The sequence below is a fragment of the Oncorhynchus clarkii genome, chromosome 22 (assembly GCF_045791955.1).
Source record: "Oncorhynchus clarkii lewisi isolate Uvic-CL-2024 chromosome 22, UVic_Ocla_1.0, whole genome shotgun sequence".
Classification (NCBI taxonomy): domain Eukaryota; kingdom Metazoa; phylum Chordata; class Actinopteri; order Salmoniformes; family Salmonidae; genus Oncorhynchus; species Oncorhynchus clarkii.
The window spans coordinates 22,326,771-22,351,841 of NC_092168.1; the positions used below are offsets into that span (position 1 = coordinate 22,326,771).

General features: G+C 40.7%; 1 protein-coding gene across 1 annotated transcript; it reads right to left on the reverse strand.

Moving 5' to 3' along the window:
* Nucleotides 1–9,972: 9,972 nt before the first annotated feature.
* On the reverse strand, nt 9,973–23,931 carry LOC139380096 (probable serine/threonine-protein kinase clkA). Its single transcript, XM_071122554.1, has 4 exons — nt 23,445–23,931; nt 17,124–17,133; nt 16,179–16,522; nt 9,973–10,223 (listed from the first exon to the last, which is right to left on the reverse strand). The coding sequence occupies exons 1-4, from the start codon at nt 23,929–23,931 to the stop codon at nt 9,973–9,975; spliced, it is 1,092 nt and encodes a 363-aa protein (XP_070978655.1).
* Nucleotides 23,932–25,071: the final 1,140 nt, after the last annotated feature.

Consider the following 25,071-nt stretch of genomic DNA (forward strand, 5'->3'; position numbering starts at 1 on the left):
TTTTTCACACATTTGCAAACTTTTACTCTTGTTGTTTCTTGCTCTCTTGCAATGCTGTTTCCTCACAACACGAGCAATTTTGAGGATGATGTTCTGTATCCTATCCTTCTGAACTGTTTGTCGGAAGATTTTCAATTAGACAGTGTCTAAGCAATCAGCCGGGGAAATTATCCCATTGATGATTAAACTTTGAAGTTGAATGAAAATAATAAGTTTGATGAGGATTAAACTTTGAAGTTGAATCATCCACATTTTGAATACTTCTCTGTAGTATGGTTTTATTTGAGGACTTTTAACCTATGAACGGGGACCCTGTGAAAATGGTTGATAATGTTGGGAATATAGGGCTTGGGAGTGTAGCAGCGGTCTAATGGCACTGCATCTCAGTGCTAGAGGCGTCACTACAGACACCCTGGTTCGAATCCAGGCTGTATCACAACCGGCCGTGATTGGGAGTCCCATAGTGCGGCGCACAATTGACCCATCGTCGTTCGGGTTGGGCCGGTGTAGGCCGTCATTGTAAATAATAATTAGTTCTTAACTGACTTGCCAAGCTAAATAAAATGTAATTGATTCAGGCCTAAACCGTATCCATCGCGAAGAGTGATGGTGAGAAATATTTAGCCTTGACCATTTGTTTAGAGTTCGTTTTGGACTCTTTTCCCCTCTCTCCTCTTTCCTCCTTCATACCCCCCCCCCCCCCTCCTCTCCCTCCATCCCTCCTGCTTGGTGGTAGCGGGGCCTGTGTGGGAGTGATTGTGAGCGCCACTGTTGGAATTTGGCAGCGGCCGCGGTTTGGAGAGCCGCCCCACGCTGAGCCCCATTCAGCGACCGGCGCACTGTGAGGTTGGGAAGTTTCACTCAGCCGTACAACTCAATGCCCCAACAAAGGCGATTACAAGCCCCAGTGCATTCCTGAAGGGACCCGGTAGCGACGCAGGTGCGAGGGAACCGGGGGAACCCGTCAGAGAAGTGTCAAAAACGGGACAGTGCCGGGACCACACAAAACCTACCGCACCGCGGGTAGCAGGGATTTTTTTGGAAGGGGTCGGGTGTAGAATGAAAATAATAAGTTTGATGAGGATAACGTTTTGGGGTGCTTTAGAACAGGCTTGTCTGTCTGCCCAGTGAATGAAAGGAAGAGAAATCGTCCAATTTAGTGAGAGAAACACATTTCTTAGACACATTTTCAAGTCAGCAATGCCTTGATTGTTGATTTGAAAAGAATATACTTATTTCGTCTTAGCCGAAATATCGATATTTGACCAAATAATTGAAAGGGCACTTACAAAAAAAAAAACGTATAAAAAAGCGAAAAGTAGTCTGCAAGAAAAAATCTCCTCTAATTCTTCCTCGATTGATAGCAGAATAAATGGTGCACAGAGGTTAACTGCGTTGCAATGCGCCCAAGCGTGTGTTTTTGGCTGGCTATGGGTCTGTCTGTATCGCGGAGACAGACGGTATATTTGATTAGAGCAGCGCCTAACTATCAGTTACCGAGGAGAAACAGAGGATCCCTAAGGAGCGGTAATCAGCACGCCAGCAGCTCGCGGACCTCTCATTTCCCACCACTGCAACATAATGGAGGCGCGCAGGACCGCATGAGAATCAGCCCAGCGCAGAAAAATAACTGTCACTCACTGTTTGGCGACCGAATACAAGACACAGTATTCATTCCTCTGTGACACTCAACAGCTAGAGTCTGTGAATTAAATTTATCCAAACGAAACTTACTTTTTGTTTGTTATGAACACCTTGTTTGTAGCATCTTTGGAAGAGTTTCCTTATTATAGGCCTATGAAAAGGGAATTTTGTAAGTAGGTGCACAACATTTTCACCTTTTTGGTGTGTGTGCGTGCGTGCCTCTAATTTCCATGCGTGGACGCCATGGGGGTCTTGTGTAATCGGACTACTCCGCTCTTCCCTGCCCTCACCTGAGTGCTACCCACAGGGGTGAGAGGGGGACAAAAGCGGTCCCCCGCACCGGCAGCGGTGGTCAGTCAAGCAGAGCGGGCTATGCTAATGTTCCTGACCCAGAGAGGCAAAGGGGGGCGAACAGAGATTCCGATTGTTCATGATCTCACGAAATACACAGCTGCAAAGCAATGCTAGCAATGCTGCGAGACTTTCAGATCCAAGCCAATGCATAACACGGCCAGAGTATACTCTGTTATCGCCAATTTAAAGTATGTATACCTGCAGTTTGACCACGTTCAGAAAGGGAGTTGTGCCTAACTTCAGGCAAAGCTGAAAGGGCTTCTGTCTATAACTTGAACGTTATTCTATATCGTTAATATGACCCAATGCCTCTCTTTCTATCTGCCCCTGCTGTAGCCTGTGTAAAGCACTGTCAAATGCTACAAGATTAGAAACGTTGGTCATTATTCCTGCGTGCTTCACTTTATACCATTCTAGCCGGACGAGAGCTGTCCAGTGCTGAAATGACAGCGACTGAAATTACGTCATTTCAGCACCTCCTCGAGTTGTGCGTGAAAAAGCCAACAGTGTGTAGTGTGTAAAAAAAATATAGGCTATTGGATTAGGCCAAACTGGATGATTTATCAGGGTGGCAGGAAGCCTTGCCTTTAAGAGCGTTGGGCCAGTAACCGACATGAGCAAGGCACTTAACACTAACTACTTCTGTAAAACGTTCTGGATAAGAGCATCTGCTAAATTACAACAATGTCAAATGTAGGCAACTGAAGAAGTGGAGTGCATGAACTCCTATACTAAAGTTGATTGAATTCAATCAAATTGAGGGACAATAGAATAAATTAATAACATGACAGTAGGCAAATTCTAGATGTGGTGAATCATTTCCACAAGTTGTACGCTTGAAAACGCAATGGGTTACCTAAATTCCAGACTTACAGTACCAGTCAAAAGTTTGGACACACCTACTCATTCAAGGGTTTTTCTTAATTTTTGCTACTTTCTACATTATAAAATAATAGTGAAGACATCAAAACTATGGCATAACACATATGGAATCATGTTTTTTTTTAAAGTGTTGAACAAATTCTTCAAAGTATCCACCCTTTGTGTTGATGACAGCTTTGCAAACTCATGGCATTCTTTCAACCAGATTCATGAGGAATGCTTTTCCAGCAGTCTTGAAGGAGTTCCCACATATGCTAAGCACTTGTTGGCTGCTTTCCTTCTGCAAGGACAAACGCTGGGAAACAAGAAGCAAGGACAGGGAGTGAACATTTAATAAATAACGGACATGAAACAGAATATGGATAGCGTCTGGACAGGGGAAACAAAACAACATTAATGCAGACACCGGGATGAAACTGAGGAATAAACAAATATAGGTGAGGTAATCAATATGTGATGGAGTCCAGGTGAGTAAAATGAAGCGCTGGTGCATGTAACAATGGTGACAGGTGTGTGTAATGATGGGCAGCTTGGCGCCCTCAAGTGCCAGAGAGGGGGAGTGGGCGCAGGCGTGACACCTTCACTCTGCGGTCCAACTCATCCCAAACCATCTCAATTGGGTTGAGGTCAGGTGATTGTGGAGTTGGTCTTTTATGGACTTGGTCTTTTGCCAAATAGGGGTATATTCTGTATACCAACCCCTACCTTGTCACAACACAACTGATTGGCTCAAACTCAGAAAATCATTTCCACAATTAACTTTTAACAAGGCCACCTGTTAATTGAAATTCATTCCAGGTGACTACCTCGTGAAGATGGTTGAGAGAATCCCAAGAGTGTGCAAAACTGTCATCAAGGCAAAGGGAAGAATTGAAGAATCGAAAATCGAAAATATATTCTGATTTGTTTAACACTTTTTTGCTTACTACATGATGTTATTTCATAGTTTTGATGTCTTCACTATTATTCTACAATGTAGAAAATAGTAAAAGTAAAGAAAAAATCTTGAATAAGTAGGTGTGTCCAAACTTTTGATTGGTACTGTACTTCACAGCCTATATTTGACCCCTCTCCCGGAGTCAACTAGACAACAACACCCTGTGAAAGGACAAAACACCACCTGGAATTGTTTTTGTTTTCCCTCCAATGGTTGCTTGCTGTTTTGTGTAGGGGCGAACTTATACCGCTGATTGAGTCTGAGCCGCTTCAGTCCAAAGCTATCATCTACGAGCTGACAATAACAGGAGAGAGAAGAGAACGAAAATACTTGATGTTTATGGATCGCTCATTGATCTTGCGTGGGTCTTTGAAGCGGTTTGTTTGTTTGTTTGTTATTTTGATGACTGGCTCATTGTAAACAGACAGCGGGGGTTGGGGGACTGCTAGGAGGGTTGGCGCGGCCATGGGAGCGCGCACAATTCCCTTTCGCTTGGACGGTCGATGACAGCATGTGATCCGGTGTTCATGCCTGGAGACGCGAGGAAAAGGTGGCAGAGGGAGCAGGGTAGTTTGGCGGTAATGACACCCCCTACAGCTCGTTATTACTTAAAGACCATGTCGCTGTGAAATTAGAGTTTGGTGGTGGCATGGTGCTCTGAGCTTGTCAGTCTGTCTCCCCAGCCTGCTCACCCCTTCCTCCTCACCATCTACTCCCTTCACAGAGCCAAATCCGCAAGATCTTTCTTTTTGAATTTTTGAATGTATTTTCTCTATCTCTTTCTCTCTCACACATACAGAGAGAGAGCGAGAGAGCGAGAGAGAGAGAGAGAGAGAGATCATTATATTTTGTTGAAGTTTTCCTTTAATTTCTATGTATCTCTATGAATGCTTATGTAGGACTATGAGGTCGTAAATGAGTTATGTCACCATGACACTGTAATAATCAGTCTATGGATTGTGATAATAGTGATCAATCAATAAATCAATCAGATGTATGTTTGAAACCCTTTTTACATCAACAGATGTGGTTTAGAGCAAAGGTGTCTTGCTGGTCCGAGTGTTTTGTCTCAGGTCCAGTTGACTCAGCTGTCCTCCATGTGTTCTCCTCCACATCTTTAACATTCACATTAACATCAGCCAGTGAAGAGAGACTGCTGTCGCTAACAGTATGAAGCACAGTGCTCACTGCTGCCAAGACAGCTAATCCTTTTAGTGCACTGCTGTATAATCACACACGCACGCACGCACGCACGCACGCACGCACACACACACACACACACACACACACACACACACACACACACACACACACACACACACACACACACACACACACACACACACTAAAGTGTACTCTCACAATTCTCTATCTTACAGTCACACACACACAAACACACACCAGGCTGTAAAGGATTTCTGATAGCTCAGTGCCAGGTGATTATTTCCAAAGTGGCGTGGAAGGGGTTAATGGGAGCTCAACGAATCGGGCTAAGAAACATTGTTTTTATTTCCTGATGCTGCAGCCCTGCACCACGCTGATAGCTGTTTGAACTCCCTGACCTCTGACCTTTGTGAGGTCAAGTGATCAACAACCGTGGTCGTTTAGATGGGGTCAGATTATAGCCTGTAAGGGATGTGCACTTCACACCAATCCCTCAGTGGAGGAGGTGTAAATTGCCTTTAATGATTATGATAACGCTACTCTAATTGTTTCCAAGGCCATTAGATTGTTATAAGCTATCAGACAATTTAGCAGAGCTAGGTGAAATGGGATTAATTTGATTCATTTATAAGTGTGCTGATAACCTTACTGGTCTTAAGGAAATTCACATTTTGGCCTACATTTACATCGTGTGTGTGTGTGTGTGTGCATGTTAGTTTTAAGCATGGTAGGTACAATTCACAGGTGGCTCGAGGACAGTCTCATAGTAATTGCTGGAATATAAACAATGGAATGATATCAAACACATGGTTACCATGTCCTCCCCTCACCAGCCTCCTGTGGTACATTTACTGTAAATAATAACTCTACCTGGTCAATCATGGATAAGAAAAATAAAGATCATACTGTATGGTTGGAGACCAGACTCCATGTGGATGTGGTCTAGGACCTACCTGTTCTTTCCCCCTAGTCTGCCAGTTTCCAAGAAAGCTCCATATCTGTGTGATCAGAAGAGATAAATATTGTTGTGGTGTCTGAACTGACTGACTGCTGACCTTTAGATGTCTGTCTCACTAAGTCCATCGTCTCTCTCTCTCTCTTTCCCCCTCTCTCTCCCTATCCCCCCCTCCCTCCCCAGGGTGTCCAGTATGATGACTGCCATGGTGGACTGTCCATGGATCACCGTGGAGACCTGTGATTGACAGACAGGCACTAGCCCCCGTCTGGCTGGCTGGCAGGCCGTCATTACGATGAGCAGGAGCAGATTTGCTATGCTGGCGACAGGACCGCACGGGAAATGTCAACGACCATCAGAGCCCCAGACAGACTTCCTCCCCTCCCCCAAGTACCTCACCTAATGTCAGCTAATGCCCATGCTCATCATCCAGACCCTCGGTACCATCAACACAGCTTCACATACTTCATCTACACTCATTTCCAAACCACATGCACACAAAGCACTCTACCCCTGTATACTTCGTCCAACAACTCAACACGCCTCACCCAAACCCCCACATGGCTCACCCATCCCTCACATATTTCACCCCAACCCCTATGTATCACCCAACAGCCTCACACCTCATCCAACCACCACAGTACCTCACTCCTTATGTGCGTCATCCGCCCCACACATCCACCCGTCACCCCCCCCGTCACCCCCCATGCACCTCAGCCAGCCTCCTATATTAATACCCTGTCTCCCTCTATTGGCCTATTGCCCAGCAGCACTCTGCATGTTAACATTTCAAAATTCCTCAAATTGTGACAAAGAAGTATTTTCTTGCCTTCAGTCTATGTGAACAGCCAGTCTGCCCTGCATGCCAGACAGCTAGCTAGAACATCACGTGTGGCCAGTTCTGAGACAGACTGGCACTCTGACAGGCACCCTGACCAGAGTAAGTGCCTCACACATATTACAGCAGTTTACTGCAGTTTGGCAGGACACTGACAACTAGACCAGCCAATGCCTGGCAAACTGACTGACCCCCGGTCTAGTTGGCACCTAGTAAGATAAGGAGAAAATAGAAGGAATATGACATTGAGATCATTTATAAGTGAAAAAGGTTTCAGTAATTATTTTCTCTTTCTTTAAGTGTTTTTTTTCTGCAAATGTACACACAGTGCAAACGTTTAGGAAATCTGTTCCAAGGTATCTCTCTAGTAAAGTCTTAACAGTCATCCTTCTCCTCTCCGGGCCCGGACACAGTGTCATGTTCATGTTGGTGCTATTCAGAGCTCTGCTGCCTTGAATGATACCACACAACTAAATAAACACATTAAAATGGCTTCCTGTCGCCTCTCATTGGCGACACAGGAGAAAATCTCAGTTTCATTACGTAGGAAATTAAAAGGAAGGGTAATTGTAGAGTACAAGGAGGAAAGGTGAGGAAAACTTTCTGCGAGACCACAATCTAACTATAATACATATAATCACTCATTGAAATAGTTGTTTATTTATTTGAATTCTGTTCCTCCAGCCTGGGATTTTTAAAATTCCTGCCATTGATCTAGAAGCTGCTTGAAGCAGTGGGAGAGAGGGTTAGATCTGTGGTATGGAAATACTGGGCAGAAGTTATGAATGAGGCAATCTAAAAAATGAATGGGTAAATCAATGAAGCATTCAATGTGCATCAACATTGACTTAATCAAGCAGCCGTCTTTATGGTCTTGTATTATTGATTTTATATCAACGTATCAAGTTGAAATCAAAATTATTTTTGCTTCTGTACATTTTGAGGATTGACTGAAAACCTGTCCCTTGCATTAGAAATAAAATGCAATGCAAAATAAAGAGTTATCTGTTTTTTGTGTGTCCCAACACCCTATTGTGTGTACGTGTACCCAAACAGACACATAAACACAGACCCATGTATTATGTGCATCAACGTGGTACCTACCTGCAATTACAAACGATTGGAAACACACACGCACGCACACACACACACACACACACACACACACACACACACACACACACACACACACACACACACACACACACACACACACACACACACACACACACACACACACACATACACACACACACAGGAATTGAAGGTTCTTAGCAGCAGTTTGATGTTGGTAGTTAGGTCCATGGTGTCCTACTCTGTGGGATGTTAATATGCAGGTGTGTTCTTCTGACCCAGACAGACTGTGTACAGGAACAGGATAATAGGCAACTCCAGTGACTATACAAAGTCATTACCAGCATGTTACTGTCCAACTAGGCACTGTTCCTCTCCCTTTGCACACACACACACACACACACACACACACACACACACACACACACACACACACACACACACACACACACACACACACACACACACACACACACACACACACACACACACACACACACACATATTCCAGAGAGATCCTTGGTTATCACACCCCTGCAGATTGTTCTGAACTACTTATGGAAAACACACATCTCAAGATGTGGCCACTCTTGCCAACAGTGAGCCCAGTGTTAAGAACAGTTGTTGTCGTTGTTGTCAATTGTGTGTTTTTAGCATCTCTAAATTCCCAGCATTGCTAAGGTGCTTTGGAAGAGGATTAACTAATGTTGGCTGGCGTCGATGAGCAAGCCTTGCAGATTTCCTACCAGCAAGAAAAAGACAAAGAAAGAGGGGAAGGAGGAAGAAAATGCGGAAAAGGACAACAGGGAAACGGTCATAACAGCTTGTGTAAACATGATGACTTGAGAGAGGTAAAGAGGTAGAAGAGATGACTGGGGGAAGAAAGGAGAGAGGGAAGGAAATAAGGAGAGGAACGCTTTTGGCATTTGAATCCAAGCAATAATTGTCCGAAAGGAGGCGTTTTACACTTTCACACCGATACTGGAAAGAGGACTGTCTCTCTCCCCTTTTCTGCTCCTCTTCGCTCTACTCCACCCTCTGTTTAGATCTCTCTCTCTCTCCCCCATTCCCAGAAGGTGACAGTTCAGTTCCAAGCTCTTTTGTCTCTCCTCTGTCATGACTTCAAACAGCAGTACTGCTCTGGTCATACGTGCCTGAAGCGAACTGGCGCTCTGCGTCTCGGGTTTACGTATCTCTGAGTGTCCTTGGTGACACTTTTCCTCTCCTCTCTCTCTCTGTCTCCCTCTTATTTTCTTCTCTTTCTTACTTCTTCCCTCTCTCTCGCTCTCTCTCTTTCTCCCTCACTCTCTCTTCCTTCTCTGTGTGGAGTAGCATCGGCAGAGAGAAGCCGTGAGGAATCTGAACGTTTACTAATTACCAAGTCGTTCAGAAATACCTCAGGGACCTACTCTGATCCTGTCAATCCATTTGGAGTTTTATGTGAATAAAAGCCAATTACATGTGAAGTGACTCATATGAATACAGAATATCGTAGATTTTGATAACTTATTAGCCTGGACTGGAGAGAGGCATAAACTCAGTATATCTTGAAGTGCTGTATATTTCCACAACCCTTGATCATGTGACTGTGGTGTACTATTTCAATAGCAACTTTATTATCCCCAAAGGGCAATTTGTGAGACAAACCACAATAGCATGGCCTACTTCTCATGCCAGCCCCATTCCCATAGAGAGGCCCTCATGGTTGGGCCATGGCAATGGCAAAACCATAGTTGTGGGTTCTATACTTACCAACAAAACTATGATGATATTAATGTATCATGTTATCAAATAGTTATCAAATATTAGTTGTTGATGATTTTGATGTTTCCAGTTGTTGTAGTTGTTGTCATGGTTGCTGTTGATGTCACTGTAGTAGTAGTTGTTGATTTTGCTGATGCCATTGTAGTAGTTGTTGATGTTGTTGATGTCACTGTAGTAGTAGTTGTTGATGTTGATTTCACTGCAGTAGTAGTTGATGTCACTGAAGTAGTAGTTGATGTCACTGTATTAGTAGTTGATGTCACTGTAGTAGTAGTTGATGTCACTGTAGTAGTAGTTGTTGATGTTGATTTCACTGCAGTAGTAGTTGATGTCACTGAAGTAGTAGTTGATGTCACTGTATTAGTAGTTGATGTCACTGTAGTAGTAGTTGATGTCACTGTAGTAGTAGTTGTTGATGTTGTTCATGTTGTTCATGTCACTGTAGTAGTAGTTGATGTCACAGTAGTAGTTGTTGATGTTGTTCATGTCACTGTAGTAGTAGTTGTTGATGTTGTTCATGTCACTGTAGTAGTTGTTGTTGATGTTTATGTCACTGTAGTAGTAGTTGATGTCACTGGAGTAGTAATAGTTGTTGATGTTGGGTATATCCTCTAGCTCCACAATGAAATAGGGTGCAGGCCAGGCAGCAGGCTGTTAGCCAGCCTGCCAGCTTAGTGGAGTCTGCTACTAGCACAGTCAGTGTAGTCAGCTCAGCTATCCCCATTGAGACCGTGTCTGTGCCTCGACCTGGGTTGGGCAAAACTAAACATGGCGGTGTTCGCCTTAGCAATCTCACTAGGATAAAAAACTCCTCCATTCCTGTCATTATTGAAAGAGATCGTGATACCTCACATCTCAAAATTGGGCAAGTTAATGTTAGATCCCTTACTTCAAAGGCAATTATAGTCAATTAACTAATCAGTGATCATAATCTTGATGTGATTGGCCTGACTGAAACATGGCTTAAGCCTGATGAATTTACTGTGTTAAATGAGGCCTCACCTCCTGGTTACACTAGTGACCATATCCCGCAAAGGCAGAGGTGTTGCTAACATTTACGATAGCAAATTTCAATTTACAAAAAAAACAAACTACGTTTTCATCTTTTGAGCTTCTAGTCATGAAATCTATGCAGCCTACTCAATCACTTTTTATTGCTACTGTTTACAGGCCTCCTGGGCCATATACAGCGTTCCTCATTGAGTTCCCTGAATTCCTATTGGACCGTGTAGTCATAGCAGATAATATTCAAAATTTTGGTGACTTTAATATTCACATGGAAAAGTACACAGACCCACTCCAAAAGGCTTTCGGAGCCATCATCGACTCACTGTCACAGTCATACTCTGGACCTAGTTTTGTCCCATGGAATAAATGTTGTGGATCTTAATGTTTTTCCTCATAATCCTGGACTATCGGACCACCATTTTATTACGTTTGCAATTGCAACAAATAATCTGCTCAGACCCCAACCAAGGAGCATCAAAAGTCGTGCTATAAATTCACAGACAACACAAAGATTCCTTGATGCCCTTCCAGACTCCCTCTGCCTACCCAAGGACGTCAGAGGACAAAAATCAGTTAACCACCTAACTTAACCTTGCGCAATACCCTATATGCAGTTGCACCCCTAAAAACTAAAAACATTTCTCATAAGAAACTAGCTCCCTGGTATACAGAAAATACCCGAGCTCTGAAGCAAGCTTCCAGAAAATTGGAACGGAAATGGCGCCACACCAAACTGTAAGTCTTCCGACTAGCTTGGAAAGACAGTACCGTGCAGTATTGAAGAGCCCTTACTGCTGCTCGATCATCCTATTTTTCCAACTTAATTGAGGAAAATAAGAAAAATCCTAAATGTATTTTTGATACTGTCGCAAAGCTAACTAAAAAGCAGCATTCCCCAAGTGAGGATGGCTTTCACTTCAGCAGTAATAAATTCATGAACTTCTTTGTGGAAAAGATCATGATTATTGGAAAGCAAATTACGGACTCCTCATTAAATCTGCGTATTCCTTCAAAGCTCAGTTGTCCTGAGTCTGCACAACTCTGCCAGGACCTAGGATCAAGATAGACACTCAAGTGTTTTAGTACTATATCTCTTGACACAATGATGAAAATAATCATGGCTTCTAAACCTTCAAGCTGCATACTGGACCCTATTCCAACTAAACTACTGAAAGAGTTGCTTCCTGTGCTTGGCCATCCTATGTTGAACATAATAAACGGCTCTCTATCCACCGGATGTGTACCAAACTCACTAAAAGTGGCAGTAATAAAGCCTCTCTTGAAAAAGCCAAACCTTGACCCAGAAAATATAAAAAACTATCGGCCTATATCGAATCTTCCATTCCTCTCAACATTTTTAGAAAAGGCTGTTGCGCAGCAACTCACTGCCTTCCTGAAGACAAACCATGTATACCAAATGCTTCAGTCTGGTTTAGACCTCATCATAGCACTGAGACTGCACTTGTGAAGGTGGTAAATTACCTTTTAATGGCATCAGACCGAGGCTCTGCATCTGTCCTCGTGATCCTAGACCTTAGCGGTGCTTTTGATACCATCGATCACCACATTCTTTTGGAGAGATTGGAAACCCAAATTGGTCTACACGGACAAGTTCTGGACTGGATTAGATCTTATCTGTCAGAAAGATAACAGTTTGTCTCTGTGAATGGTTTGTCCTCTGACAAATCAACTGTAAATTTCGGTGTTCCTCAAGGTTCCTCAAACTTTCTACTTTTAAACTGGGACAAAACAGAGGTGCTTGTTCTAGTTCCTAAGAAACAAAGAGATCTTCTGTTGAATCTGACAATTACTCTTAATGGTTGTACAATCGTCTTAAATAAAACTGTGAAGGACCTCGGCGTTACTCTGGACCCTGATCTCTCTTTTGACGAACATATCAAGACTGTTTCAAGGACAGATTTTTCCATCTACGTAACATTGCAAAAATCAGAAACTTTCTGTCCAAAAATGATGCAGAAAAAATAATCCGTGCTTTTGTTACTTCTAGGTTAGACTACTGCAATGCTCTACTTTCCGCCTACCCGGATAAAGCACTAAATAAACTTCAGTTAGTGGTAAATACGGCTGCTAGAATCCTGACTAGAACCAACTTTTTTTAATCATATTACTCCAGTGCTAGCCTCCCTACGCTGGCTTCCTGTTAAGGCAAGGGCTGATATCAATGTTTTCCTGCTAACCTACCAAGCATTACATGGGCTTACTCCTACCTATCTCTCTGATTTGGTCCTGCCGTACATACCTACACGTACGCTACGGTCACAAGATGCAGGCCTCCTAATTGTCCCTAGAATTTCTAAGCAAACAGCTGGAGGCAGGGATTTCTCCTATAGAGCTCCATTTTTATGGAATGGTCTGCCTACCCATGTGAGAGACGCAAACTCGGTCTCAACCTTTAAGTCTTTACTGAAGACTCATCTCTTCAGTGGGTCATATGATTGAGTGCAGTCTGGCCCAGGAGTGTGAAGGTGAACGGAAAGGCTCTGGAGCAACGAACTGCCCTTGCTGTCTCTGCCTGGCCGGTTCCCCTCTTTCCACTGGGATTCTCTGCCTCTAACCCTATTACAGGGGCTGAGTCACTGGCTTACTGGTGCTCTTTCATGCCGTCCCTAGGAGGGGTGCGTCACTTGAGTGGGTTGAGTCACTGATGTGATCTACCTGTCTGGGTTGGCGCCCCCCCTTGGGTTGTGCCGTGGCGGAGATCTTTGTGGGCTATACTCGGGCATGTCTCAGGATGGTAAGTTGGTGGTTGAAGATATCCCTCTAGTGGTGTGGGGGCTGTGCTTTGGCAAAGTGGGTGGGGTTATATCCTTCCTGTTTGGCTCTGTCTGGGGGTATCATCGGATGGGGCCACAGTGTCTCCTGACCCCTCCTGTCTCAGCCTCCAGTATTTATGCTGCAGTAGTTTATGTGTCGGGGGGCTAGTGTCAGTTTGTTATATCTGGAGTACTTCTCCTGTCTTATCTGGTGTCCTTTGTGAATTTAAGTATGCTCTCTCTAATTCTCTCTTTTTCTCTTTCTTTCTCTCTCTCGGAGGACCTGAGTCATAGGACCATGCCTCAGGACTACCTGGCATGATGACTCCTTGCTGTCCCCAGTCCACCTGGCCCTGCTGCTGCTCCAGTTTCAACTGTTCTGCCTGCGGCTATGGAATCCTGACCTGTTCACCGGATGTGCTACCTGTCCAAGACCTATTATTTGACCATGCTGGTCATTTATGAACATTTGAACATCTTGGCCATGTTCTGTTATAATCTCCACCTGGCACAGCCAGAAGAGGACTGACCACCCCTCATAGCCTGGTTCCTCTCTAGGTTTCTTCCGAGGTTTTGTCCTTTCTAGGGAGGTTTTCCTAGCCAACGTGCTTCAACACCTGCATTGCTTGCTGTTTGGGGTTTTTAGGCTGGGTTTCTGTACAGCACTTTGAGATATCAGCTGATGTACGAAGGGGTATATAAATACATTTGATTTGATTTGATGTTGATGTTGTTGTGGTCACTGTAGTAGTAGATGTTAATGTTGTTGATGTCAATGTAATGGTAGTTGTTGATGTCACTGTAGTAGTAATTGTTGATGTCACTGTAGTAGTAGTTGTTGTTCATGTTACTGTAGTAGTAGATGTTGATGTCACTGTACTAGTAGTTGATGTCACCCTAGTAGTCCTTGTTGATGTTATTGATGTCACTGTAGTAGTTGTTGTTGATGTTTATGTCACTGTAGTAGTAGTTGATGTCACTGTAGTAGTAGTTGATGTCACTGCAGTAGTAATTGATGTCACTGCAGTAGTAGTTTATGTCACTGTAGTAGTAGTTGTTGATGTTGATGTCACTGTAGTAGTAGTTGATGTCACTGTAGTAGTTGTTGATGTCACTGTAGTAGCAGTAGTTGATGTTGTTGATGTCACTGTAGTGGTAGTTGTTGATGTTGTTGATGTCACTGTAGTAGGAGATGTTGATATTTGTTGATGTCACTGAAGTAGTTATTGATGTTGATGTCACTGTAGTAGTAGTTTTTGATGTTGATGTCATTGTAGTAGTAGTTGTTGATGTTGATGTTACTGTAGTAGTAGTTGATGTCACCCTAGTAGTCCTTGTTGATGTTATTGATGTCACTGTAGTAGTTGTTGTTGATGTTTATGTCACTGTAGTAGTAGTTGTTGATGTTGTTGATGTCACTGTAGTAGTAGATGTTGTTGATGTTACTGTAGTAGTAGTAGTAGTTGTTGTTGATGTTAAAGTAGTAGTAGTTGATATCACTGTAGTAGTAGTAGTTGATGTTGATGTCACTGTAGTAGTTGTTGACGTTACTGTAGTGGTAGTTGATGTTGATGTCACAGTAGTAGTAGTTGATGTCACTGAAGTAGTTTTTGATGTTGATGTCACTGTAGTAGTAGTTGTTGATGTTGATGTCACTTTAGTAGTAGTAGTTGATGATATCACTGTAGTAGTAGTAGTTGATGTTGATGTCACTGTAGTAGTAGTTGTTGATGTTGATGTCACTGTAGTAGTAGTAGTTGATGATATCACTGTAGTAGTAGTAGTTGATGTTGATGTCACTGTAGTAGTAGTTGATGATATCACTGTAGTAGTAGTAGTTGATGTTGATGTCTCTGTAGTAGTAGTTGATGTCACTGTAGTAGTAGATGTTGTTGATGTTACTGTAGTAGTAGTAGTTGTTGTTGATGTTACTGTAGTAGTAGTAGTTGTTGTTGATGTCACTGTAGTAGTAGTAGTTGTTGTTGATGTTAAAGTTGTAGTTGTTGATGTCACTGTAGTAGTAGTAGTTGTTGTTGATGTTAAAGTAGTAGTTGTTGATGTCACTGTAGTAGTAGTAGTTGTTGTTGATGTCACTGTAGTAGTAGTAGTTGTTGTTGATGTCACTGTAGTAGTAGAAGTTGTTGTTGATGTTAAAGTAGTAGTTGTTGATGTCACTGTAGTAGTAGTTGTTGATGTTGATGTCACTATAGTAGTAGTTGTTGTTGTTGATGTCACTGTAGTAGTAGTTGTTGATGTTGATGTCACTATAGTAGTAGATGTTGTTGATGTTACTGTAGTAGTAGTAGTTGTTGATGTCACTGTAGTAGTAGTAGTTGTTGTTGATGTTAAAGTAGTAGTAATTGATGTCACTGCAGTAGTAGTTTATGTCACTGTAGTAGTAGTTGTTGATGTTGATGTCACTGTAGTAGTAGTTGATGTTACTGTAGTAGTAGTTGATGTCACTGCAGTAGTAGTTGATGTCACTGTAGTAGTTGTTGATGTCACTGTAGTAGTTGTTGATGTCACTGTAGTAGTTGTTGATGTCACTGTAGTAGCAGTGTTTGTAGTTGTTGATGTCACTGTAGTAGCAGTGGTTGATGTTGTTGATGTCACTGTAGTAGTAGTAGTTGTTGATGATGGTACTGTAGTAGTAGTAGTAGTTGTTGATGTCACTGTAGTAGTAGTAGTTGTTGTTGATGTCACTGTAGTAGTAGTAGTTGTTGTTGATGTCACTGTAGTAGTAGTAGTTGTTGTTGATGTTAATGTAGTAGTTGTTGATGTCACTGTAGTAGTAGTAGTTGTTGTTGATGTCACTGTGGTAGTAGTTGTTGATGTTGATGTCACTATAGTAGTAGTTGTTTTTGTTGATGTCACTGTAGTAGTAGTTGTTGATGTTGATGTCACTGTAGTAGTAGTTGTTGATGTCACTATAGTAGTAGATGTTGTTGATGTTACTGTAGTAGTTGTTGATGTCACTGTAGTAGTTGTTGATGTCACTGTAGTAGCAGTGTTTGTAGTTGTTGATGTCACTGTAGTAGCAGTGGTTGATGTTGTTGATGTCACTGTAGTAGTAGTTGTTGATGTTGTTGATGTCACTGTAGTAGGAGATGTTGATGTTGTTGATGTCACTGAAGTGGTAGTTGTTGATGTCATTGTAGTATTAGATGTTGATGTTGTTGATGTCACTGTAGTAGTAGTTGATGTCACTGTAGTAGTAGTTGATGTCACTGTAGTAGGAGATGTTGATGTTGTTGATGTCACTGTAGTAGGAGATGTTGATGTTGTTGATGTCACTGTAGTAGTAGTTGATGTCACTGTAGCAGTAGTAGTTGATGTTGATGTCACTGTAGTAGTAGTAGTTGATGTTGATGTAGTAGGAGATGTTGATGTTGTTGATGTCACTGTAGTAGTAGTTGATGTCACTGTAGTAGTAGTAGTTGATGTTGATGTCACTGTAGTAGTAGTAGTTGATGTCACTGCAGTAGTAGTTGATGTCACTGTAGTAGTTGTTGATGTCACTGTAGTAGTAGTTGATGTCACTGTAGTAGTTGTTGATGTCACTGTAGTAGCAGTGGTTGATGTTGTTGATGTCACTGTAGTAGGAGATGTTGATGTTGTTGATGTCACTGTAGTGGTAGTTGTTGATGTCATTGTAGTATTAGATGTAGATGTTGTTGATGTCACTGTAGTGGTAGTTGTTGATGTCACTGTAGTAGTTGTTGATGTCACCCTAGAAGTCCTTGTTGATGTTATTGATGTCACTGTAGTAGTTGTTGTTGATGTTTATGTCACTGTAGTAGTAGTTGATGTCACTGTAGTAGTTGTTGATGTAACTGCAGTAGTAGTTGATGTCACTGTAGTAGTTGTTGATGTCACTGTAGTAGTTGTTGATGTCACTGTAGTAGTTGTTGATGTCACTGTAGTAGCAGTGGTTGATGTTGTTGATGTCACTGTAGTAGTAGTTGTTGATGTTGTTGATGTCACTGTAGTAGGAGATGTTGATGTTGTTGATGTCACTGTAGTGGTAGTTGTTGATGTCATTGTAGTATTAGATGTAGATGTTGTTGATGTCACTGTAGTGGTAGTTGTTGATGTCACTGTAGTAGTTGTTGATGTCACCCTAGAAGTCCTTGTTGATGTTATTGATGTCACTGTAGTAGTTGTTGTTGATGTTTATGTCACTGTAGTAGTAGTTGATGTCACTGTAGTAGTTGTTGATGTCACTGCAGTAGTAGTTGATGTCACTGTAGTAGTTGTTGATGTCACTGTAGTAGTTGTTGATGTCACTGTAGTAGTAGTTGATGTCACTGTAGTAGGAGATGTTGATGTTGTTGATGTCACTGTAGTAGGAGATGTTGATGTTGTTGATGTCACTGTAGTAGTAGTTGATGTCACTGTAGTAGTAGTAGTTGATGTTGATGTCACTGTAGTAGTAGTAGTTGATGTCACTGTAGTAGTAGTAGTTGATGTTGATGTCACTGTAGTAGTAGTAGTTGATGTTGATGTCACTGTAGTAGTAGTTGATGTCACTATAGTAGTAGATGTTGTTGATGTTACTGTAGTAGTAGTAGTTGATGTTGATGTCACTGTAGTAGTAGTAGTTGTTGATGTTGATGTCACTGTAGTAGTAGTTGATGTCACTATAGTAGTAGATGTTGTTGATGTTACTGTAGTAGTAGTAGTTGTTGTTGATGTTAAAGTAGTAGTTGTTGATGTCACTGTAGTAGTTGATGTTGATGTTGTTGAGGTCACTGTAGTAGTAGTTGATGCCACTGTAGTAGTAGTAGTTGATGTTGATGTCACTGTAGTAGTAGTAGTTGATGTTGATGTCACTGTAGTAGTAGTTGATGTCACTATAGTAGTAGATGTTGTTGATGTTACTGTAGTAGTAGTAGTTGTTGATGTTGATGTCACTGTAGTAGTAGTAGTTGTTGATGTTGATGTCACTGTAGTAGTAGTAGTTGATGTTGATGTCACTGTAGTAGTAGTAGTTGTTGATGTTGATGTCACTGTAGTAGTAGTAGTTGATGTTGATGTCACTGTAGTAGTAGTAGTTGATGTCACTGTAGTAGTAGTAGTTGATGTCACTGTAGTAGTAGTAGTTGATGTTGATGTCACTGTAGTAGTAGTTGATGTTGATGTCACTGTAGTAGTTGTTGACGTTACTGTAGTAGTTTTTGATGTTGATGTCACAGTAGTAGTAGTTGTTGATGTCACTTTAGTAGTAGTTGATGTCACTGTAGTAAGAGTTGTTGATGTTGCTGATGCCACTATAGTAGTAGTTGTTGATGTTGTTGATGTCACTGTAGTAGTAGTTGATGTCACTCTAGTAAGAGTTGTTGATGTTGCTGATGTCACTATAGTAGTAGTTGTTGATGTTGTTGATGTCACTGTAGTAGTAGTAGTTGTTGTTGTTGATCTCACTGTAGTAGTAGTTGTTGATGTTGTTGATGTCACTGTAGTAGTATTTGTTGATGTTGTTGATGTCACTGTAGTAGTATTTGTTGATGTTGTTGATGTCACTGTAGTAGTATTTGTTGATGTTGTTGATGGCACTGTAGTAGTAGTAGTAGTTGTTGTTGATCTCACTGTAGTAGTAGTTGTTGATGTTGTTGATGTCACTGTAGTAGTAGTAGTAGTTGTTGATGTTGTTGATGTCACTGTAGTAGTAGTAGTAGTTGTTGTTGTTGATGTCACTGTAGTAGTAGTTGTTGATGTTGTTGATGTCACTGTAGTAGTAGTTGTTGATGTCACTGTAGTAGTAGTTGTTGATGTCACTGTAGTAGTAGTAGTAGTAGTAGTTGTTGATGTTGTTGATGTCACTGTAGTAGTAGTTGTTGATGTTGTTGATGTCACTGTAGTAGTAGTAGTAGTAGTTGATGTTGATGTCACTGTAGTAGTAGTTGATGTCACTATAGTAGTAGTAGTTGATGTTGATGTCACTGTAGTAGTAGTTGATGTTGATGTCACTGTAGTAGTAGTAGTTGATGTTGATGTCACTGTAGTAGTAGTAGTTGATGTTGATGTCACTGTAGTAGTAGTAGTTGATGTCACTGTAGTAGTAGTAGTTGATGTTGATGTCACTGTAGTAGTAGTAGTTGATGTTGATGTCACTGTAGTAGTAGTTGATGTCACTGTAGTAGTAGTAGTTGATGTTGATGTCACTGTAGTAGTAGTTGATGTCACTATAGTAGTAGATGTTGTTGATGTTACTGTAGTAGTAGTAGTTGATGTTGATGTCACTGTAGTAGTAGTAGTTGTTGATGTTGATGTCACTGTAGTAGTAGTTGATGTCACTATAGTAGTAGTAGTTGATGTTGATGTCACTGTAGTAGTAGTTGATGTTGATGTCACTGTAGTAGTAGTAGTTGATGATGATGTCACTGTAGTAGTAGTAGTTGATGTTGATGTCACTGTAGTAGTAGTAGTTGATGTCACTGTAGTAGTAGTAGTTGATGTTGATGTCACTGTAGTAGTTGTAGTTGATGTTGATGTCACTGTAGTAGTAGTTGATGTCACTGTAGTAGTAGTAGTTGATGTTGATGTCACTGTAGTAGTAGTTGATGTCACTATAGTAGTAGATGTTGTTGATGTTACTGTAGTAGTAGTAGTTGATGTTGATGTCACTGTAGTAGTAGTAGTTGTTGATGTTGATGTCACTGTAGTAGTAGTTGATGTCACTATAGTAGTAGATGTTGTTGATGTTACTGTAGTAGTAGTAGTTGTTGTTGATGTTAAAGTAGTAGTTGTTGATGTCACTGTAGTAGTTGATGTTGATCTTGTTGAGGTCACTGTAGTAGTAGTTGATGCCACTGTAGTAGTAGTAGTTGATGTTGATGTCACTGTAGTAGTAGTAGTTGATGTTGATGTCACTGTAGTAGAAGTTGATGTCACTATAGTAGTAGATGTTGTTGATGTTACTGTAGTAGTAGTAGTTGTTGATGTTGATGTCACTGTAGTAGTAGTAGTTGTTGATGTTGATGTCACTGTAGTAGTAGTAGTTGATGTTGATGTCACTGTAGTAGTAGTAGTTGTTGATGTTGATGTCACTGTAGTAGTAGTAGTTGATGTTGATGTCACTGTAGTAGTAGTAGTTGATGTCACTGTAGTAGTAGTAGTTGATGTCACTGTAGTAGTAGTAGTTGATGTTGATGTCACTGTAGTAGTAGTTGATGTTGATGTCACTGTAGTAGTTGTTGACGTTACTGTAGTAGTTGTTGATGTTGATGTCACAGTAGTAGTAGTTGTTGATGTCACTTTAGTAGTAGTTGATGTCACTGTAGTAAGAGTTGTTGATGTTGCTGATGCCACTATAGTAGTAGTTGTTGATGTTGTTGATGTCACTGTAGTAGTAGTTGATGTCACTCTAGTAAGAGTTGTTGATGTTGCTGATGTCACTATAGTAGTAGTTGTTGATGTTGTTGATGTCACTGTAGTAGTATTTGTTGATGTTGTTGATGTCACTGTAGTAGTATTTGTTGATGTTGTTGATGTCACTGTAGTAGTATTTGTTGATGTTGTTGATGTCACTGTAGTAGTATTTGTTGATGTTGTTGATGGCACTGTAGTAGTAGTAGTAGTTGTTGTTGATCTCACTGTAGTAGTAGTTGTTGATGTTGTTGATGTCACTGTAGTAGTAGTAGTAGTTGTTGATGTTGTTGATGTCACTGTAGTAGTAGTAGTAGTTGTTGTTGTTGATGTCACTGTAGTAGTAGTTGTTGATGTTGTTGATGTCACTGTAGTAGTAGTTGTTGATGTCACTGTAGTAGTAGTTGTTGATGTCACTGTAGTAGTAGTAGTAGTTGTTGATGTTGTTGATGTCACTGTAGTTGTAGTAGTAGTTGTTGTTGTTGATGATGTCACTCTAGTAGTAGTTGTTGATGTTGTTGATGTCACTGTAGTAGTAGTAGTAGTAGTTGATGTTGATGTCACTGTAGTAGTAGTAGTTGATGTTGATGTCACTGTAGTAGTAGTTGATGTCACTATAGTAGTAGTAGTTGATGTTGATGTCACTGTAGTAGTAGTTGATGTTGATGTCACTGTAGTAGTAGTAGTTGATGTTGATGTCACTGTAGTAGTAGTAGTTGATGTTGATGTCACTGTAGTAGTAGTAGTTGATGTCACTGTAGTAGTAGTAGTTGATGTTGATGTCACTGTAGTAGTAGTAGTTGATGTTGATGTCACTGTAGTAGTAGTTGATGTCACTGTAGTAGTAGTAGTTGATGTTGATGTCACTGTAGTAGTAGTTGATGTCACTATAGTAGTAGATGTTGTTGATGTTACTGTAGTAGTAGTAGTTGATGTTGATGTCACTGTAGTAGTAGTAGTTGTTGATGTTGATGTCACTGTAGTAGTAGTTGATGTCACTATAGTAGTAGATGTTGTTGATGTTACTGTAGTAGTAGTAGTTGTTGTTGATGTTAAAGTAGTAGTTGTTGATGTCACTGTAGTAGTTGATGTTGATGTTGTTGAGGTCACTGTAGTAGTAGTTGATGCCACTGTAGTAGTAGTAGTTGATGTTGATGTCACTGTAGTAGTAGTTGATGTCACTATAGTAGTAGATGTTGTTGATGTTACTGTAGTAGTAGTAGTTGTTGATGTTGATGTCACTGTAGTAGTAGTAGTTGTTGATGTTCATGTCACTGTAGTAGTAGTAGTTGATGTTGATGTCACTGTAGTAGTAGTAGTTGTTGATGTTGATGTCACTGTAGTAGTAGTAGTTGATGTTGATGTCACTGTAGTAGTAGTAGTTGATGTCACTGTAGTAGTAGTAGTTGATGTCACTGTAGTAGTAGTAGTTGATGTTGATGTCACTGTAGTAGTAGTTGATGTTGATGTCACTGTAGTAGTTGTTGACGTTACTGTAGTAGTTGTTGATGTTGATGTCACAGTAGTAGTAGTTGTTGATGTCACTTTAGTAGTAGTTGATGTCACTGTAGTAAGAGTTGTTGATGTTGCTGATGCCACTATAGTAGTAGTTGTTGATGTTGTTGATGTCACTGTAGTAGTAGTTGATGTCACTCTAGTAAGAGTTGTTGATGTTGCTGATGTCACTATAGTAGTAGTTGTTGATGTTGTTGATGTCACTGTAGTAGTAGTAGTTGTTGTTGTTGATCTCACTGTAGTAGTAGTTGTTGATGTTGTTGATGTCACTGTAGTAGTATTTGTTGATGTTGTTGATGTCACTGTAGTAGTATTTGTTGATGTTGTTGATGTCACTGTAGTAGTATTTGTTGATGTTGTTGATGGCACTGTAGTAGTAGTAGTAGTTGTTGTTGATCTCACTGTAGTAGTAGTTGTTGATGTTGTTGATGTCACTGTAGTAGTAGTAGTAGTTGTTGATGTTGTTGATGTCACTGTAGTAGTAGTTGTTGATGTCACTGTAGTAGTAGTTGTTGATGTCACTGTAGTAGTAGTAGTAGTTGTTGATGTTGTTGATGTAACTGTAGTAGCAGTAGTAGTTGTTGATGTTGATGTCACTATAGTAGTAGTTGTTTTTGTTGATGTCACTGTAGTAGTAGTTGTTGATGTTGATGTCACTGTAGTAGTAGTTGTTGATGTCACTATAGTAGTAGTAGTAGTAGTAGTTGTTGATGTTGTTGATGTCACTGTAGTAGTAGTTGTAGTTGTTGTTGTTGATGATGTCACTCTAGTAGTAGTTGTTGATGTTGTTGATGTCACTGTAGTAGTAGTAGTAGTTGTTGATGTTGTTGATGTCACTGTAGTAGTAGTTGTTGTTGTGGTTGTTGATGTCACTGTAGTAGTAGTAGTAGTTGTTGTTGTTGATGATGTCACTCTAGTAGTAGTTGTTGATGTTGTTGATGTCACTGTAGTAGTAGTTGTTGATGTTGTTGATGTCACTGCAGTAGTAGTAGTTGTTGATGTTGTTGATGTCACTGTAGTAGTAGTAGTAGTTGTCGATGTTGTTGATGTCACTGTAGTAGTAGTAGTTGTTGTTGTTGATCTCACTGTAGTAGTAGTAGTTGTTGTTGTGGTTGTTGATGTCACTGCAGTAGTAGTAGTAGTAGTTGTTGTTGTTGATGATGTCACTGTAGTAGTAGTAGTTGTTGTTGATGTCACTGTAGTAGTAGTTGTTGATGTTGATGTCACTATAGTAGTAGTTGTTTTTGTTGATGTCACTGTAGTAGTAGTTGTTGATGTTGATGTCACTGTAGTAGTAGATGTTGTTGATGTTACTGTAGTAGTAGTAGTTGTTGATGTCACTGTAGTAGTAGTAGTTGTTGTTGATGTTAAAGTAGTAGTAATTGATGTCACTGCAGTAGTAGTTTATGTCACTGTAGTAGTAGTTGTTGATGTTGATGTCACTGTAGTAGTAGTTGATGTTACTGTAGTAGTAGTTGATGTCACTGCAGTAGTAGTGGATGTCACTGTAGTAGTTGTTGATGTCACTGTAGTAGTTGTTGATGTCACTGTAGTAGTTGTTGATGTCACTGTAGTAGCAGTGTTTGTAGTTGTTGATGTCACTGTAGTAGCAGTGGTTGATGTTGTTGATGTCACTGTAGTAGTAGTTGTTCATGTTGTTGATGTCACTGTAGTAGGAGATGTTGATGTTGTTGATGTCACTGAAGTGGTATTTGTTGATGTCATTGTAGTATTAGATGTTGATGTTGTTGATGTCACTGTAGTAGTAGTTGATGTCACTGTAGTAGTAGTTGATGTCACTGTAGTAGAAGATGTTGATGTTGTTGATGTCACTGTAGTAGGAGATGTTGATGTTGTTGATGTCACTGTAGTAGTAGTTGATGTCACTGTAGTAGTAGTTGATGTCACTGTAGTAGGAGATGTTGATGTTGTTGATGTCACTGTAGTAGTAGTTGATGTCACTGTAGTAGTAGTATTTGATGTTGATGTCACTGTAGCAGTAGTAGTTGATGTTGATGTAGTAGGAGATGTTGATGTTGTTGATGTCACTGTAGTAGTAGTAGTTGATGTTGATGTCACTGTAGTAGTAGTAGTTGATGTCACTGCAGTAGTAGTTGATGTCACTGTAGTAGTTGTTGATGTCACTGTAGTAGTTGTTGATGTCACTGTAGTAGTTGTTGATGTCACTGTAGTAGCAGTGGTTGATGTTGTTGATGTCACTGTAGTAGTAGTTGTTGATGTTATTGATGTCACTGTAGTAGGAGATGTTGATGTTGTTGATGTCACTGTAGTGGTAGTTGTTGATGTCATTGTAGTATTAGATGTAGATGTTGTTGATGTCACTGTAGTAGTAGTTGATGTCACCCTAGAAGTCCTTGTTGATGTTATTGATGTCACTGTAGTAGTTGTTGATGTCACCCTAGAAGTCCTTGTTGATGTTATTGATTTCACTGTAGTAGTTGTTGTTGATGTTTATGTCACTGTAGTAGTAGTTGATGTCACTGTAGTAGTTGTTGATGTCACTGCAGTAGTAGTTGATGTCACTGTAGTAGTTGTTGATGTCACTGTAGTAGTTGTTGATGTCATTGTAGTAGCAGTGGTTGATGTTGTTGATGTCACTGTAGTAGTAGTTGTTGATGTTGTTGATGTCACTGTAGTAGGAGATGTTGATGTTGTTGATGTCACTGTAGTGGTAGTTGTTGATGTCATTGTAGTATTAGATGTTGATGTTGTTGATGTCACTGTAGTAGTAGTTGATGTCACTGTAGTAGTAGTTGATGTCACTGTAGTAGGA